This window comes from Homarus americanus, unplaced genomic scaffold, assembly GCF_018991925.1.
Source record: "Homarus americanus isolate GMGI-L3 unplaced genomic scaffold, GMGI_Hamer_2.0 scaffold16100, whole genome shotgun sequence".
NCBI classification, from domain to species: domain Eukaryota; kingdom Metazoa; phylum Arthropoda; class Malacostraca; order Decapoda; family Nephropidae; genus Homarus; species Homarus americanus.
The window spans coordinates 108,148-128,660 of record NW_024741886.1 but is presented as its reverse complement, the minus strand read 5'-3'; the positions used below and the strand labels follow the sequence as shown (position 1 = coordinate 128,660).

The following is a 20,513-nucleotide window of genomic DNA, read 5'->3' as shown; positions in this document are numbered from 1 at the left end:
ATAAATATACTGCAATAATAATAATAATAATAATAATAATAATAATAATAATAAAGAATCATAAAGAAATACATAAATGAAAAAAAGATCAAGAGTGAGACACAATATATGTATGTTGTGTTGTCAAAATAAGAGAAACTATTGAGACCCTGCAATTCTGCATAAATGAGGCAGAAGGTCAGATCAGCAACCTGGGACTTGGTCACAATTTTCGTGATGCTATATGGCAGCAGGGTCTACCATTAGACAACACATTATGCTTCCAATATCTTCCCAGGCGGTAGTACCTCCCTGTTTGGTAGCTGCAGCTTCCGCTTATATGATTAAGAGACTACGAATTACAAATTTACATGGGGTGCACTTAAGGTGAAGCACTCATTCAAATTATAGGTAGAGATGGTTCGGGAAGACACCTAAAGGACACACAAGGTACTGATGAACAAACCAGCAAGACAAAAGCGACATAACGTAACGCCATCCTCTAAGACACACGTTCCCTATAATACCCGTTGCTTACCGTGTCTCGAGGTAGACTGAGGACCAGGACGAGTTAGGAGGAGGTAAACACGACAACCTGAGCGAGGGAGGGCGGAGAAAGGGATAACTGGCTGTATCTGGCTCACGTAAAAACCCCAGGGGAAGCTCCATCTGAGTTCTGGTTGGATAATCCGTCTGAATGGGGAGGTTGTCTGGCGTGTTTTCTTAATGACATATCAGTGTTTTGCTGAGTCCGGGAGTAAACAAAAATAAAAAGATTTGTATTTTATTTTTTGGGGCAAGGAAGTATCCGTGTCTGAGTTGTGGTTTGTGGTGTTGAGTTTATCTTATGCTTGTGGCATTTTATTTATTCATGGACATTTTGTGGCGTTGAATTTATTTTGTTTATTATTACTATTATTATTGTTATTATTAGTAGTAGTATTAGTATTATTGTTATTATCAGCATTAAAATCGTCATAGTTATCATTTATACAGCATTACTTTCATCTATGATAAAAAAAAATATATTAGTGCTGACATACCTGACATTTGCTCCCTTACATCAAATTATTAAAATACATACATAGTAATGGGCATTCGTACACGGGGGAATCTGCTGAGTTACATGCATGAAACACAGTGCTCAGTACATATGCAAATGTGCAATGAACATTATCATGGCGTTTATGAATTAATTAAAATTACCAGCGTTAAAAAGAATACCTCAGGGATTATCACGATATATTGTCTGATCGTCACTTAAAAAATATGTAATCAACGTTTTACTTGGTTTGGTAGTCCTGTACATATACAATAGATGGGTTTTTGGCTTTTGTGTAAATATATGATAGTTTTCATAATGTGGTCACTAGATATATACTCCTTAGTCCCAAGGCGAGTAATAGGACTCTGCCACTGGATCTCTCAAGATAATCATATGGGCACTAAATAATGCCATACACAATAGAGCTTCTTTAACTACTATTTGAAGGGAGAAAAGAATATCCATATCAGGCATTAAAATTGGTGTAAATCTATGCTTTGTTGTGAAAATTATGTTTTTTGTGCAGATATACTGAAAATTTGTATCATTTTAGTTTCCCAAATAATAATAATAATAATAATAATAATAATAATAATAATAATAATAATAATAATAATAATAATAATAGTAACAACAGCTAAGAGAAGCAATGTTTCAACACACAAACTCACCACCAGCAATCCCACACAAATATGATTAGGCCAAATTCTTGCATCTGGAGGTTTTAGGAAATTTTCCATTATGGTGATGAGGATTTCGGTAATAGATATGATAATGGTTTTAATTAGAACTGCCTGAGGGATATGATTGCCTTTGTCGTGAATTAAAGCGGCCTTTTTTTTAGTATGGTTTGTGAAGGAGAGATTATAAATATATCAAGATTTATTTGCATTTATGTTAAATAATACAGTGGTTCTGGTAGTACTAATAATAGTATTAGTAATAGTAGAAATAGCAGTACCTATAATACTAATAAAGTAGTGGGGATATTATTATAAATAGAAGTAGCAGAAGTAGTAAAAGTAGTAGTGATAATAATAACAACAATAATAACAATAACACCACCATCATCAACAACGAGTGAAGAAACAATAATAACAGACATTTCGTTGTTATAAAGTCATTACAAACGCTTCAATAACGAAGGTATTAAACACGTCACGAGGTTAATAATACACGAGTCTAACAACAACATTAACTCTCTGTGAAATAGATAACAAATGAAAGGAAAATCCCAAAACAAACTACAAAAGAATTATTCGTCCTCTTTCACTTACATAAGCTATATAGAGACATTCAATATCCCTTGACATTTGACTGGAGGTTCAGGAAGCGCTTGCGTTAGTCCCATGTGGGTGAAGACTACTATAGTGATGGTAGTAGTAGTAGTAGTAGTAGTAGTAGTAGTAGTAGTAGTAGTAGTAGTAGTAGTAGTAGTAGTAGTAGTAGTAGTAGTAGTAGTAGTAGTACTCTCCCGCGTAATATTATTTTATGTACTTTCCTCAAGCAAAAACTATGTTGGCTCTCTCTCTCTCTCTCTCTCTCTTGATGATTTAGTAATTTATTAATATACAGTGAGACGCTCGTACCTGGTATTGGCATGTTAACAGCTAACTGAAATGCCGGAAAGGGAAAATAAGCGGCAAAAACATGTGACGTTAGAATAGCTTTGCAGGATCAGCCAATAGGAAGGAAGGAAAAAATAAACCACCTGGATAAAGGATGACGTCACAGCGATCTTAAAGGAACAACTAATAGGAGTAACGGAAAATGGGGAATATAGGGATACGTAATGATACGTCACACCAAGCTTAAATGAACAACCAGCCAATAAGAGGAAAACAAAATGTGCATACGCCGTTAAGGTGATGAACTATGACGTCACAGAAGTTCATATGATAACCAATGGGAGTCTTGAAGATGGCCTGTGGGGGGTGAGGGGGGGGAGGACAGCTGTGACGTCAACACCATATTTTCGGGTTATATCAACAATTTGTTGTTTGTTCTACCTGACGCCCACACAGGCACTTGACAACGATCGCATGTAAACACACGTGCAGATACACCTACATATAACAACGCACACACACACACACACACACACACACACACACACACACACACACAAAACAAAGAGCAATAAAAGCAGAGAACTAATAGAAGTAAGGAAAAATACGGAAATAGGAACAGACAGACATAAATAGAGAAAAAGGCAAAACATTAAAAAAAAGAGATTGAGAAGAGAGAAAGAGAGAGAAGGAGATACAGGTAGACAAAAATAGAGAGATAAAAGGAGAGACATCGACGAATAAAGACAGACAGAGAGAGAGAGAGAAACTAAGAAAGAAAAAAAAGAAAGAAAGAGAATAACCTTCAACCACACAGTTAATTAGTCAACAACCCCACCCCACCCCCCTCCCGCTCTTAAAAAAGCATAAAACGCTAAATTGTGAATCCTCAAGAAATTGCCAACAACTTCTACTGCAAGTCGTTTATGCATTTACAACCTTATCTTGTATGCATGGAGAAGCAATAGCACAGTAATTGCAAAGTGGAAAAACGGACACGATTTCATGCAAAACACTCGGGTCAGGAAAAGATCCATCGACGCACTTGATTCAGGGCATTTGTCTGTGCTTGTGAGGCGATATTACTTGTGTGTGTTTAAGGGAGAGAGAAGGTGTGTGTGTGTGTGTGTGTGTGTGTGTGTGTGTGTGTGTGTGTGTGTGTGTGTGTGTGTGTGTGTGTGTGTGTTTGTGTGTGTGTGTGTGTGTGTGTGTGTTTCAGTTATATAATCGTATTGAGCACCGTTTATACAGCTCTCTCTCTCTCTCTCTCTCTCTCTCTCTCTCTCTCTCTCCTCTCTCTCCCTCCTCTCTCTCCTCTCTCTCTCTCTCTCTCTCTCCTCCTCCGCCAATATGTGTATCCTCAACCTCCCAAACTCCTTTACCCCCAAATTAGGATATTGTGGCATCCCGGGCAGGTTTTCCCCTCCTTCTTAAAGGCTACAGCGTCGAGGTTGTAATTAGATTTGATACAAGACCCAGGAGCTGAATGGCTACCTAATTGAATATTCCGCTCGGTGACAGCCAAGGGGTGTGGGTGGAGGGGGGTGTGGTGTGGGTGGGGGGGAGGGGTAGGGGGTTGTGGGATGGGTGGGTGGGTGGCTGGTGGGTAGTGTCTGGGTGGGAAGGAGCACGTAGTTGATTTGTCAAACCCTAGTGAGCTAAGGAGAGACTTATGTTAAATTCGAGGAGTGGTTATGAATTGGAGGTGTGTTTATGAGTTGGAGGGTGTGTTTATGAGTTGAAGGGTGGTTGTGAGTTGGAGGGGTGTGGTTATGAGTTGGAGGGTGTGTTTATGAGTTGAGAGAGTGGTTATGAGTTGGAGGGTGTGGTTGTGAGTTGGAAGGTGTGGTTGTGAGTTGGAGGGGTGTGGTTGTGAGTTGGCAGGGGTGTGGTTGTGAGTTGGAGGGTGTGGTTGTGAGTTGGAGGGGTGTGGTTGGAGTTGGAGGGTGTTTTGTGAGTTGGAGGGTGTAGTTGTGGTTGGAGGTGTGGTTGTGAGTTGGAGGGGTGTGGTTGTGAGTTGGAGGGTGTGGTTGTGAGTTGGATGGTGTGGTTGTGAGTTGGAGGGGTGTGTTTGTGATTTGGAGGGATGTGGTTGTGAGTTGGAGGGGTGTGGTTGTGAGTTGGAGGGATGTGGTTGTGAGTTCGGGTGTGGTTGTGAGTTGGAGGGGTGTGGTTGTGAGTTGGGGTGTGGTTGTGAGTTGGAGGGTGTGTTTGTGAGTTGAAGGGGTGTGGTTGTGAGTTGGCAGGGGTGTGGTTGTGAGTTGGAGGAGTGTAGTTGTGAGTTGGAGGGATGTGGTTGTGAGTTGGGGTGTGGTAATGAGATATATAAATAATGTGTTCAAAAGACGTACTTATATCCTCTGGTGTACTCACTCACTCACTCACTCACTCACTCACTCTCTCATTCACTCACTCACTCACTCACTCCTAATCAGCAGACTATACCTACTTACCAATATCTTAAAAAAATAATAAATAAATAAAAATAAGCTATTTTTTTTTTTTTCTATGGCAAAGTGACCTTCACCCCGAACAGTGCAAAAAGATATTATAGGAAAGAAATAAACACAAAAACGTGATTATTTATTTTTCTTTATGTATTTTAGCAATCCATGAATTTTTGTTTTTCTCTAGAATATTTATTTATTTTTTTTTATTTTTTTTTAACCGTATGAATAATTTGTTGGTGAATTGACATAAAAGCTCGAGGGGGGAGGAATGGCTGACTGGGACACGGATTACCTTTAAAACAATTGCATTCTTGATCACAATTTTTTTTGCTTTTGTTTCAGTTTTTGTTGGTGTTGTGTGTGTGTGTTTTTAATTGTTTGTTATTTAATGTTAATTCCTCCTCTCTCTCTCTCTCTCTCTCTCTCTCCTCTCTCTCTCCTCTCACAAATATGGATAACATAGTACAGCGATTGTTTAGAGTCACGTGCACGAATGAGAGAAAGGGAAAGAGTGAGAGGAAAGGAGGGAAGATAGAAAGAGTAACAAGAGAAGAACACTAGGTCAAGAATACGAGAGAAAGAATAGACAGAGTGTATAAGAAAAAAAGAGGATGGGAGAAAGAGAGAATAATGTAGAGAGAAAAAGAAGAAAGTAAGCGTAAACAACTCAAACCGGCAAGTTGATATCAGTAGTTAACTCAAAATTAAGATACGAAATAAAGAACAAGTACAATGAAAGATAAATGTGAGAAAATGAGAAACAACCGAGGATAAAGATGAAAAGCATGAGATATGAGAAATAGAAGATGAGAGAGATATTTACGAGTATATTTGAGACATCAAAAGCAACAAGGAGGAATAATTTTGCATAGACGGATCATAAATTCGACGAGGAAGAGATAAGGGAGAAGGGGAAGAGTAAAAGAGAATGAGGGGGAAGGGAGAGTGAACGAGAAGGATGGGGGAGGGGAGAGTGTGATAAAGAGGGGTAGGAGGGGAGAGCAAGACAGAAAGATGGAAATAGGAAGGGTGAGGAAGAAAAGGAGGTGAAAGGGGGGAGAGAGAGAGAGAGAGAGACCACGCACCTCCACCTTAAGAGACGAAGGACTGTCTCTGAGGAAGTTCCACTAATAACTCCGTGTCCGGGAACTTTTGTACTTGTCACGGACAGATGAATCTGACGTGCCTGATGTATACCCAAACTGACTCTCTCAACCCGACTAGCGTGACCTGAATGCCTGAAACCAACTCCGTAAATCTGGTGTCTTAAATCTGGCTTCATTAATCTGGTGTCTTATATTTGACTTTATTAATACTGGACTAAATCTGGCTCTCGATTCTTGCTCCTTTAGTTTGACTCGTGTGTGTTTGTGTGTGTTTGTGTGTGTGTGTGTGTGTGTGTGTGTGTGTATACAGAGACCATAAATAAGCCCAAAACACAAACAGATCCATTATTTTGACACTAATGAATAAGTGGAGAGCTCCCAGGCAAATTCAACTTAAGGTGATGACAATTTGCATAATGAAGTTTAAAAGAGATCCACCTATTTGTGTGTGTGTGTGTGTGTGTGTGTGTGTGTGTGTGTGTGTTCATAAACGGCTTAACGCCACTGGTGTCTGGTAAAGGTGCACCATTTACTGGCCTATAGCACACACACACACACACACACACCACACACACACACACACACACACACACACACACACAGACACACACACACACACACACACCACAACACACACACACACACACACACACACACACACACACACACACACACACACACACACACTGACAGGAAACATCCCACGCATCAGCAGGAGGCAAGCAATACCATCCCCACACCCCCCTCCTCAGCAACTCCCGGCTGGGCACTCCTCAAATCGTGACAGATTTCCAATTAACTCCGCGGTTCAAGTTAGTGGGGAGAGGAGAGGAAGGGAAGGAGTAGAGAAGAGAGGTGGCCAGTGTCCTTGATTAAGAACGGTGAACAAGAATAGCCTTCCCTCATGACGGTTTCAAATTGAAAAATAAATCTAATAAGTTTTGCTGGTGAAGAGTGTCTCAGACAGCAAGCATTTTGATAAGGGGTTGTTGTGTGTGTGTGTGTGTGTGTGTAGAGACAGGGAGAAAGATATTGATAATGACAGAGATACAATAAATACCCTCCACACACACACACCCACACACACACACACACACACACACACACACCACACACACACACACACACACACACACACCCACACATACTTTATGACGAGCAACACATGTCTTTTCCTTCCAAGACGTGACATGAATTATCAATCAAGCAGTAAGGTCTTTGAGGTGCTTCCTCTCTTTACTCTCGTCTCTACATGTTATTAGAGCCTACATACTGACATTGAGTTTATTAAACCTATATTTCAGAGGTGAGGTGTCTCTCTTACCTCTGAAGTGAAGTGAAGTTACATATTTATACCTGTACTATAATGACATATCATACCTGTCATTACATCAATTTTTTTTCACCTTCTTACTGCCTCCCAACTTTATCCCCAAACTCCTTCTCTCCCATCTTTATTTAATCTTTTTTTTCTTTTCCTTTCCTCTTCTCATCCTTCTTCCTCACACCTCTCGTCCTTTCCTTATCTTTCTTCCTCTATCCCCTCCTTCCTGCAACCATGCCCTCTACACACAGCCCTACTCTTATTCCCTTCTCCCCCCTTCTACCTTCTTTCACTCACTCTCCCTCCCACTACGTTCCCACACCCTATCCTTTCCTTATTACCTCCTTTCCTTCATTCCCTCTTTTCCATCATCCCTTTTCTCCCTTCACTCCCTCCTTCCCCTAACTCCCTCCATTCCCTAACTCCCTCCTTTCCCTCATTCCCTCACTCCCTTCACTCCCTCCATTCCCTAACTCCCTCCTTTCCCTCATTCCCTCCTCCTCCAGACTTCCTTTACCAATGAAGTGCATTACGAATTCAATTGCATATTCACTGCAAAACCAAACACAACAATATATTGCGAAGGTTCCGTGTTTGTTGATTACACTACACACGCAACATAATAAAACTGGGGAGAGGGAAAATAAGGAAGAAAATAAAGATGAAGCAAAAGAAAACGGAGAAGACAATAAAAGAAGAATAAAAGTAAATGTGACAAAATACTAAAATAATAAAATTAAACGAACAGCGAATGAAGAAGAAATAAAAATAGAGAAAGAAAATACACCCAAATGAAATCTAAAGAAAAAATAATGTAAAAATGTAATAGAAATAAATTAATTAAGCCTTTTTTTGTGTACCTGTATATAAAAAAATTTAATTTCAAAAACACTCAACTAAATTATATGTTTCTCTTTTTATTTCATGTTGTTGTCTGGATTTACCTGGCGTGGTATGGACGTCTTCCCACCCACGCCTCACTGCGCATCACCCACGCCTTACCACGCCTCACCACGTCTTACCCACGCCTCACCACGTTTCACCCACGCCTTACCCACGCCTTCACCTACGTCTCACTGCGCCTCACCCACGACTCGCCACGTTTCACCTACGCCTCACACCCTCACCCACGCCCCATCCTCACCCACGCCCCATCCTCGCCCGCGCCCACCTGACTTGTTTCCCTATCTGTACTGGGGTGCTGCCTCTGGACTCCCTACATGGTCGTGTGGGTTTGGATTCTGGACCCCCTACGTGGTTTTTGCTCATCCATATGGGCGTGTGGACTTGGCGTGTGGGTACAGTGGTGCCAAAGGGACCTCCAGTGATCTCAGGCAGCCGGGAGTACTACCAGCACAACAGGCACGTGGCCCTCAACCTGCCTCCCCGCTGGCTCGCCCCTCAGTGGCCCTCTCCTGGACCATCAACGGCGAGGAGGTGAGTCACAATGAGTCTTTAATGAGATACAGTGAGTCACAGTGAGTCTTTAGTGAGATACAGTGAGTCACAATAAGTGCGATGGTTTAAGCTATGACTCTCTGAGGACGATAAATTAAACCATAATCATCAAGGGATTAAAACCAACATCTTCAAAAGGTTTGTTCCTAACCTTTAACCTTAAAAGGGTTATTTCTTGAGTGTCTACTACTTGACACTGGCTCTTGACCTCCTTGGGTCTCCACTCACTCAACAGTCGCCTCTGACCTTTAAAAGAGAATTCTCCTGTGTTTATTCATTAAATATTAACTTCTAAAAGAAATATGTGCCAGAGACGCTCTCTTCTCAAAACCTAATTCACATCTCCTGAAAGTCATTCTTTATGAAATCCTACGTCGACAGTGACCTTCGACCTTTTAAAAGAAATCCTAAATGACCTAACATTATCACTAACCTCTGACCCCTTACAAGTGTCCAGACAGCGACAGTGACTGGAGAGAAAAGGACCACTGAAACACCTGTTACTCTCCTGTCTGCAAGCCGGAACAAACGTCCACCTGGTAATTATTATATCCGGGTCAATTACTGGAGGGAACGTGCGGTCTCTCACAGGTGTCTGTCACTGTCGCTTCGGAACTCAATCCTGATTTAATAGACGCAGTTAAAGGTCGTCGGCTGAAATTCTTCGTCACGTTGTCTCTACCATTGTCTCTCTGGACGATTCAACAGCGCAGTAGTATTCTCGAGTCTCTCTCAAAAACAGAAGAAAAAAACACACACTCACTCACTGGACCCGGATTTAAGCCCAGGGATAGAGAGGACCAGTTAGATATCGTCTTTCTGTCAGATCGCTTAAGACCCGTCATTCTGTCCTGTCGTGCTTTCTCCCGTCAAGCCAAGGCTCAAAGAAGTGATGAACACCATCCGCAGAGAGAGACAGAATATAGATGAATAGATAGATAAGGAGAAAAGTAGAGATATAGGTTGATAAATAAAAGAGACAGGGAAGCAGATAGAAAGATAGATAACAGTTTTGATATCGTCTTGGTGTTATGAAACGTGTAGGGTTCATCTTGATAGCCAAATGATAGAAATCGAGGGAATGATAAGGTGAGAGAGAGAGAGAGAGAGAGAGAGAGAGAGAGAGAGAGAGAGAGAGAGAGAGAGAGAGAGAGAAGAAAAAGAAAGCAACAGAAAGCAATGAGGAAGATAGAGTAATAGAAACAATGATAGATAGAGAGATATAATAAAAATAAGAGACTTAGAAGAAAGCAAAAGATAGAAAGAGAAAGAGAAAGAAGGGGATAAAAAGAGAGAAAAAGAGGGTCAAACTTAGATAAAGAAGAGATTGATAAGTAAAAGAGAGACAGACAGAGGGAACGGTAAAAGGAGAAGGGATAGAAACAGGTAGATAGCAGGAATGAAGGAAAAAAAAAGAAATAAAACGAGAAGAAAGAAAAGAGAAATAAGACTAGAACGAAGAGATAAAACGAAATAGAAAGAAAATTGAAAGAAAGAGAGCAAAGGAAAGTTGTTAAAGAAAGCTAAAGTGACTAGTTTGGTGCCAGAAAAAATTACCTTTTCCCTTGAGATAGAGTAATTAAGTAAGCAAGTAAACCAATAAGTAACAAGTAACTGAAAAAGGGTATATACAGGTATTTTAATATTATTATTATTATTATTATTATTATTATTATTATTATTATTATTATTAACCTTACTACCTATCTAACACCTGTATCTTCCCCTACAGGTGTTACCCAATAGCGTGAGGACGGTGGAACATGTAACCAACCCAGCGGGCCTTGAACGGGTCACCACACACCTGAGCCTACACGTAAACGAAGACCATTTCAGGGGAGGAATGATGAATATCGCCTGTGTTGGTCGACTGGCCGAGCTGTACCTCAAGTCAGCTGAAGTGATCATACGGGAACCATCCAGCCGCTGGTTTGCCCCGACCAACCTCTACCACACGCTAAGTGAGTGGTGGTGATGGTGGTTAGGGTGGGGTGGTGATTGGGGGTGGTTGTGGTAGGTGGGGGTGGTGATGGTGGTTGGGTGATGATGGTGATGGTGCAAAAGAGATAGTTATTGTTGATAGTTGTTAATAAATATTTGCTAGTTATGAATTTTATGTAGATGGTTATAAAAAAGATAGTTAGAGATGGTTGTATTCTATAGTTAATGATATAGATAGTTATAGGTAATTATAGAACTGGGTTGATTGATTAAATATAGAGGTAAATGATTAGTAGTTAATTAGTTCACAGTTAGAGAGACGTGTACTGATGGGAGATATATAGAGATGGTACTGTAGCTTAGTTCAGATGACGTACTGTTCACAAACGCTGTACAAACGTTCACATGGAAAGAACATCTGACCTTACAAGAGGTGAAAGTTCTATTTGATTTTCTAAGACTGGAGGAGAAAGTTGATCTTGAATTTAAAAAGAGAGAAATTCGAAAGTTTTGTTTACAACTTCAATGAAAGTCAATCTTGAGCTTAGATTTGGTAAAAGATCGAAAGTTTTCCCATACTTTAAATGAGTCAGCCCTAAAGTTTAAAGGAGAGAAAGTCTTAAAAAAATTCTCATAAAGTCAAATCTAAACTTAAACCGAGAGAAAGTTCCAAAGTTTTGTCCATTTCTTAGATGAAAATTAACCCTGAACTAAAAATTAAATAAAGTTCTTACAAATTTCCTCAACCAAATTCACGACCTCTCACTCCCTCACCTTACCTCCTTCCCTCACCTCCCTCCCTCCCGCCCTCCTTCACCTCACCTTCCTTTCCTCACTTCATAATCCCCCTTACCTCACCTCTTTCTCACACCTCCCTCCTTCTCTCCCTCTCTTACCTCACCTACCTTCCTCACCTCCCTCTCTCCCTGATTTCATTTCCCTCCCTTCCTCACCTCACCTCCCTCCTTCACCTCATCTCACATACCTCCCTCACACCCCCAAAAATAGTGTTTAATTTTATCAGATCGTTCCTATGGCATACATTATGCAAATTAGTGGCATGAATAATGGAGATATCCGCACCTGAGGGAGGCGATGAAGGAGGCTACCCCATCATAATAGCATCTGGGTTGTGTGTCGTGTAAACAAAGTAGGTTAATGAAAACATTTCTCACGGCAAAACCCGACCGAGGAAAAAAAGGCAAAAGTCTGACTGAGAGGAGGCGTGGGAGGGAAAGAACGAGGAGGGAGGGGGGAGAGGGAGAAGGAGGGGTAGGAGGAGAAAAGGGAGGAAGGGAAGAAGAGGAAGGGGGGAGAGGACGAAGGCGAGGAGAACGTAGAGGACGTGAAAGAAGGGGAAGGCGGGGAAGGGGAGGAGGAGGAGAAGAAGGGCTAGTGTGCTCTACGTTCGTTTTAATTACGGCAAGGTTGTGTTGGTCTTGTCAGTGTTGTCAAGGTGACAGGTATTCTCATTTAGTTATTCTGTGTGTTCGTGTTACTCGCTGTACTGGCCAATGTCTTAATGTTAAGTTGGAATTATTTTATCTACATGCATTCTATAAATAACCTTAGTCATATTTGTGTATATTTCTTATTTTATGCTCATTTTTTGGTTTTTATTCGAGTGATACACATTTTAATTTTTGCTTGAGTTCATTATTTCATCTGTTTAAATCCTATCTTGATTATGTTAAATTCCAACTTTCCTGTTGTGAAATGCTTCCTTGCTTGAGTTGAAATCACTCAGTTAATCCTGTTAAAATCCTCTCTTGAATATGTTGGAATCATTCTTATCTCTCGTCTAGATACTGTTTTGTGTTTTTTTTTTGCAATAGTCTTCTTATGTTGCAAAGATGAAGAGAGAGGTTGAGGGATAGAAATATGATATTATTGTCGTACGTAAACTGCATTGTGATCGTCTTTTGTCTTCTTCCTCAGTTACTGCAGCGTCACTCACCTCTCTCTCTCTCTCTCTCTCTCCCCGACCCAGAAAATAATGTGTTATTATATCGGCAGTCTAAAACACTACAATTTGCCCCAGTACGATTCCGCCTCAATAAACAGGCTGTAAAGATTCCCTGCCTTGTGTATGTCGTTTTTTTTTGACGCGGCTGATCATAACTACACGATCAAAAAGGAACTCGGAAAGAAGCGATCAGGAACACGACCATTTGTGACTCGTGGAGCAAAGTGAGCCTCTTTTTCTTACTACTACAGAATCGATACAGTTACCAAGTATATGACTTATTGTATCATCTATTCCTATACTGTAAATACTGTGCATATGAGATAAGGCAACAGATATAAATGAAGACATAAATTATAATAAACTTATATACAGAGGCGTATAAATTAACAGATGGAAAGATAGATGAAGATATACGAAGAGAAGCGATAAAAAACAGAGCATAACACTAAACATAGACGAATAATAAAGAAATGTGACACAGGCAGTAGTTAACACAGGCAGACGAAAGGGTTAATGATGAAGTCAAAATATAAAAGAAATATTAAATGTGTCATGTGTGTTCATCATACGTCTGGGTGCAGCGAAGTTACAGGACGGGAAATATTAGTCAGGTGTTTCTTGCCCAAATGTTTTGCTTGGAAGTGTTGTACAGCTCTGAGTGGCTGACTGAGGTAGCTTGTTTTTCTAATTATCTCTCACCAGGTAATGAGATTATACGTGCACCTCAGGTCGCCAGATGCAGCAGCCAGGACCCCATGACCTCACTATCCAGGTAATTGCCTCATTATCACGCGTGAAATAAGTGGAGGAGTGTGCTTGGAATACGCCGTAAGAAGTCATTATAATTTTCTGCAGTAATTCAAGATATTCTCAACATTATTTTTTCATCCACGGCCCAGATTAGTTCAGGAAGGGATGTGTCTGTCTGTCTGTCTGTCTGTCTGTCTGTCTCTCTCTCTCTCTCTTATCCTTCTTCTTGCCCTCGCTAATGATAATATTCCAGGCCCATGTTAATCCAGCTCACTAATTAATCCTGTTTCATCCTCAATTTGTCGTCTCAATTTGCCAATCAACGCGTTTACCGTCAGCAGCTTCAAGTAATGAGTAAACGAGAAAGAAATACAATGCCCGGGAAGCAGTTTCATCATAAGGCGTAACACGGAGAGAATTGCTGGTCTTATAACGCTAATGTGTAAATTAATATAACCTAACCTAACCCTAACCTATACTAACCTATACGAACATAATATGATATAACCTAACCTAACCTAACCTAACCTAACCTAACCTAACCTAACCTAACCTAACCTAACCTAACCTACCCTAACCTATACTAACCTATACGAACATAATATAATATAACCTAACCTAACCTAACCTAACCTACCATTATACATAATCTACCTTAAACCTACCATTATCCTAACCATTATACTTTACCTACCATTATACATAATCTACCTTAAACCTACCATTATCCTAACCATTATACCTTACCTACCATTATCCTAACCATTATACTTTACCTACCATTATCCTAACCATTATGCTTTACCTACCATTATCCTAACCATTATACTTTACCTACCATTATCCTAACCATTATACTTTACCTACCATTATCCTAACCATTATACTTTACCTACCATTATCCTAACCATTATACTTTACCTACCATTATCCTAACCATTATACTTTACCTACCATTATCCTAACCATTATACTTTACCTACCATTATCCTAACCATTATACTTTACCTACCATTATCCTAACCATTATACTTTACCTACCATTATCCTAACCATTATACTTTACCTACCATTATCCTAACCATTATACTTTACCTACCATTATCCTAACCATTATACTTTACCTACCATTATCCTAACCATTATACTTTACCTACCATTATCCTAACCATTATCCTAATCTAACTTTATCCACCCCTGAAGATTATCCCAGCCTCATTATATCAAAGTCACTGTTTTAGTTGACCAAAAAGAATTCAACATTATGTAAGTCCCCCCAAAAAAGCGGCGGTGTTAAGTTATCTATTAATTACCTGTCCAATTATCTACATGACAACAATTACGGGGTATTACAGTGTGATCCCACCTTACTGATGAGCCGCTGTTAGGGAGATTATGCTACCAAGGGGGGAGGGAGAGAGGGAGGGAAAAGGAGGGAGGGAGAGAGGAGGGAAGAGGGAGGAGAGAGAGAGAGGGAGGGGGTATAGGAAGAGAGGGGGAAGGAGGGGAGGGGGAAGAAGGATATAAGAAGAGGGATAAGGGAGGGGAGAAAGAAGGGGAGGTAGGAAAAGGGGAGGAGAGAGGGGGAGAGGGGCTTTGGAGGTAGGGAGAAGGGGTAGGTTAGTAAGGTAGAGGGAGGGGAAGTGATAGGAGAGGGGAAATTGGCAGGATATAATGGAATGGAGGGTATGGTGGAGGGAGGGAGAAGATAAAGGTAGAAGGAAGGGAGGAGGAAAATGAAAATAAGGTGAGAGAAAGGGGTGAGAGAAGACGAATGGGAAGTGAGAGAGGGAGGAGAAGGGAGAAGGGAAAGGATAGGGGGATGAGAGAGAGGTGAGGGGAATGGGAGATGAGAGAGGGAGGTGGGGAGAAATTAGGAGGGCAGGGGTAGTGGTAAGGGACCGGGTGACAGATTAGGGTAAGCGAGACGTGGCAATCTGATCCATCTATCTTCTTGTACACAGTCGGGGAAGGACACAGTATCCCCGCTAACCTAACCTAACCTAACCCACTTAAATACATTTCAACACGTTCGCGATCACCTAACACACTCTCCCATCACCTAACACACTCTCCTATAACCTAACACACTCTCCTATAACCTAACACACTCTCCCATCACCTAACACACTCTCCTATAACCTAACACACTCCCCCATCACCTAACACACTCTCCTATAACCTAACTCACCTAACACACACTTCCTCCCATCATCACCTAACACTCTCCTATAACCCCAACACACTCTCCCATCACCTAACACACTTCATCACCTAACACACTTCCCATCACCTAACACATCTCTATCACCTAACAACTTCCCATCACTCTAACACACCTCCCATCACCTAACACACACTTCCCATCACCCAACACACCTCCCATCACCCAACACACTCTCCCATCACCCAACACACCCCCATCACCCAACACACCTCCCATCACTCCAACACACCTCCATCACCCAACACACCTCCCCATCACCTAACACACTCTCCCATCACCTAACACACTCTCCCATCACCTAACACACTCCCCCATCACCTAACACACCCCCCCCATCACCTAACACATTCTCCCATCACCTAACACACTCCCCAAACACTTTGTCGTGACCTAACTGAAACACTTCCCCGTCATCTAGAACTCTCGGGTCATTGCAGAGGACTCCAGGGAACTCTGACAGACTCGTGAAGGTGAAGGCACAATCAGTTTTGGGTGAAGTGTCCGCAATCAATAGAGCAACAGTCAGGAACAGCGATTTACAGCAAGCAGAAGTCTATATATAAGTAAATAAATAAACACAGTCATGATACGTACCATCAGAGATAAACCTCAATAGCGTTAGAAAATTTCATAATATTTTTCAAATGTATTTTCAGGTGCCAGTTTTATATGATAGGTGGTGGAGCATACCTGAGAATAGTGTTTTAATTTTGTTGTTGGTATATCGGTGAATATACGCTTCAGTTTTTATTTTTCTTCTGCATACTGTATGTTAGTATGCTATCTAACTTTAACGCGTTCATTGATGCTTCTTCGTGTCTCTTTCTATAAACTTTGTAACATTAATTTCATGCTACTCCTTCTAATAATAATAATAATAATAATAATAATAATAATAATAATAATAATAATAATAATAATAATAATAATAATAATAATAATAATAATAATAATAATAACACGACTTAGAAGACGAAGAAAATAATTAAGTATAGGAAGACGAGGAAACAGGTTATTTTATGTGTAGTGAAAGGAACACAGTGAGGGGTGAGAAGGACCCTGTGAGTGGGGTGAAAAGGACCTTGTGAGTGGGGTGAGAGGGATCTATTGAGTGTGGTGAGAGAGATCCAGCGAGTGGGGTGAGAGGGACCCAGTGAGTGAAGTGAGAGCGACCCAGTGAGTGGGGGAGATGGACATAGTGAGTGGAGTGACAGGGACCCAGTGAGTGAGATGACAGGGACCCAATGAGTGGGGTGAGTGACCCAGTGAGTGAGGTGAGTGACCCAGTTAGTGGGGTGAGAGGGACCCAGTGAGTGGGATGAAAAGGATGGCCACATCAGCTAGGCGGTATCCTCTTTATTCTGGACACTAAGCTGCTTACAAACCCGCCCTAACTCGGCCGCTTGTGTGTGTGTGTGTGTGTGTGTGTGTGTGTGTGTGTGTGTACCTGGAGAAGTGACCTCATATCCAAACTTATGGATAACCCTTTGGCAGATCAAGATGTCATATTGGATTAGATAGCTCTGAGTAATTTATGTACATTCGCGTTTAGACTCATAAATAGATATTTTAATCCTCGTCAACAACATACCTGAATAAACTTAACTACGGGTTTGTGAGAGATTATTAGAAAACCTGTAGAAATTTCAATACATTTTTTCTCCCACATAAAAATTGTCAATACCTTAGACTAACATTTTGTCTATCCTATAAAAAAAAATTGACGTTAGTGTTAGACCGAAGAAGGAAAAACAGAGAAGAGAGAAAGAGAGAGAAGAGAGAGAGAGAGAGAGAGAGAGAGAGAGAGAGAGAGAGAGAGAGAGAGAGAGAGAGAGAGAGAGAGAGAGAGAGAGAGAGAGAGAGAGAGAGAGAGAGAGTATTGGATCTAAACGTGTGATGTGTTGAGATTAAAGAAAATATAAATGAACAGGTATACGTTTGTTCGTCTGAGATGAAGAATGTAGAATGCACTTTCGATGATGAGGTGTGAGTTAATTCCCTTTGATGATGGTGATGATGGTGACGACGATGATGATGATGGCGATGATGGTGACGGTGACGATGATGATGATGGTGATGGTGATAGTAAGCATAATATAAATAAAATAATATGAATGTACGTGAGATGAATTAAAATTATAATATTTTTCATGGCACTATTACCCGAGCCTCGACCCCGAACCTCGCACCCGAACCTCTACCCGACTCTCGTATCCTAACCCCGTAACCGAACCCTGACCCCGACTTGGCCCTCGTACCCTTGTCCCGTACTCCGACCCGAAATCGGAGTTTCATATAGAATCTGCGGGTTGGGCTTCATGAAGTTAGTTCGTGTAAGGGGTAAGGTTAGATTAGAAGTAGTGGAGGTTAAAGGTTGGGGAATTTAATCTTAGGTCAGGGTAGGTTGACGGAGAGTGAGAGTGAGGCAGACACATGAAAGAATTAACTGATTCATTGCTCGAAAAATTGTCCAGAGAGAAATAATTAATACTCTCTCTCTCTCTCTCTTCCCTCTCTCACATTTTACCACAATGCATCTTTCTGTTTCAGGCGCGGGTGACAACTTGACGTCTGGTCCCTCCGCGGTCATACTTGGAGCCATCCTTCTCACCTTGAACCTGTTCCTGCCATAGATGACCTCCCCCCCTCCCTCCCCCCTTCCCCATCTGACCTGACCTCATCTAGCAGAAAAGAAAGGGTCGCCCTGAAGCAACAACAGTCCTCCTTACATAGCGATATAAATGCGATGTACCCGTGACCTGTGACAAGGAGGTCAAACTGTTTTTCGTGTTGACTGATTATGAGAGATAGAGTACTGTACATGTCCCTCTGGTTAGCCAAGGTTCCCAAGAATCAAGGTCATTTGGGGTTATCCTTGGCCAAACTAATTACTCCTGGGGTTATTTGTGGGGTCACTTGGAATCCTCTCTGGTTAGCTAAGGTCATTGTAGGACAGTCTAAGCTAAGGCCTTTTTGGGGGGGGGGATGCGGGAGGGGGGGGGGAGTGTAATTTGATGTCATTCTGGACGACTCTTCTGTCCTTCTGGGTAATTTTAGACAATGCCATACGTTATTAGATGTGTCATTCAAGTTCATTGTTAAGTAAAATCTCAGTTCCCACGAGTTACCCTGAGTTTTCCTCGGGGTCATTCTGGGTTATTTTAAAGCTACAAACGGATAAATCGAGGCCATCCTGGGGATCATTCTGGCATCTCAATTAACCATAGGAGTCAATCTAAGTCATACGGGGTCATTGTAGGTCATCATAAGCTACCATAGGTCAATGTTTACACCATGTAGAGTCATCCCGTGTTATCTCAGTCTATTATCATACAACTCAAACAGTTCTAAAGGTCAATGTACTGTAGGTCAGTCTAGTTAACACTATACTAAGCTGAGTAGTGGCTGAGTTATCAACGATTATCTTAAGTACACCATTTTAAGGCAGAGCAAATATCCTTTTCGATGCTGCCACTTTAAACACTGGCACACCACGAAAGTAGTCCAGATACACAGAGATCACGTGGAGCCCGATCAAGGATAGGTCAAAATATCAAGAGTCATATGAGGTCAAGTTCTTTCTGGCACATCATGAATGACCAATTCCACTGAAGCACCCTTATACACCGAGGTCAAATACAAAACTAGGTCAAGATCAAGGTCAACTTATAATATGTTAAAGAGAGGTTAAATCATCAGGCTGCTTCCCAAGACCAAGAGTGTAAGGGGTGATAGGTCGGATCAGCGTTTGGAGAGAACACTGAAGATCAAATGAACACAAGGAGAGGTCAAGCTAAGTTACTTCAGCTATGACAACGTGATGCAAAAGAGAAACCAGATCATTAGAGTACACCAGTTAGTAATCGAGGTCACTCATAACCCAGCTACCAGGAAAGACTCAAGAGAATCAAGCATATAATAAAAAGTGTATCCCCATAGTGCAAGGTCAAGACAAGCTGAGATACTGCCATGTTAAGTGAGGTCATCTCAAGAGAATATTACCAAGTCAAAGAGAACAAGTTGGAGGTGATATTGGATACATGTCATATGAGAGTTTATTCAGAAGAGGAGGTCATGTCACATCAGGAACCAGGTCATCAGGTCACCACCCGGAACAACAGCAATGTGATTAGAGTCAAATCAGTCGGAAATATTGTCACATCATAAATTTATCAATAGATATGAATAACGTCTGAACTACTTACAACAACAACAAATAATAATAATAATAATAATAATAATAATAATAATAATAATAATAATAATAATAATAATAATAATAATAACAATAATAATAATAACAATAATAATAATAACAATAATAATAACAATAACAATAACAATAACAATAACAATAATAATAATAATAATAATAACAACAATAACAATAATAATAACAACAATAATAACAATAACAATAACAATAACAATAATAATAATAATAATAATAATAATTATAATAATAATAATAATAATCTTGGTATCACTGGGTAGTGTACAACAGAAAAAATTTAATTCCCTGCAATTATATTCATTTGCAACGGCCACAAAAACCTCTCTCTCTCTCTCTCTCTCTCTCTCTCTCTCTCTCTCTCTCTCTCTCATCTACAACATCTAAATGACGACATCTCACACACACACAAAAAAACTAAACCATACCTCACCTCACCTTCTTTTACGACAAGTTACACCTGCT

The 20,513-nt window shown here is 40.7% G+C and overlaps 1 protein-coding gene across 1 annotated transcript in view; it reads left to right on the top strand.

Moving 5' to 3' along the window:
* The window catches only part of LOC121876053, a 129,783-nt gene extending 109,704 nt beyond the window's left edge, over positions 1-20,079 (top strand). Inside the window, exons 3-5 of the mRNA XM_042380934.1 lie at positions 8,777-8,909; positions 10,663-10,891; positions 18,368-20,079. Of these exons, the coding sequence (XP_042236868.1) occupies positions 8,777-8,909; positions 10,663-10,681 (152 nt within the window). The 3' untranslated portion in view covers positions 10,682-10,891; positions 18,368-20,079. The remainder of the gene's footprint in view (positions 1-8,776; positions 8,910-10,662; positions 10,892-18,367) is intronic.
* The last annotated feature ends 434 nt before the right edge of the window (positions 20,080-20,513 follow it).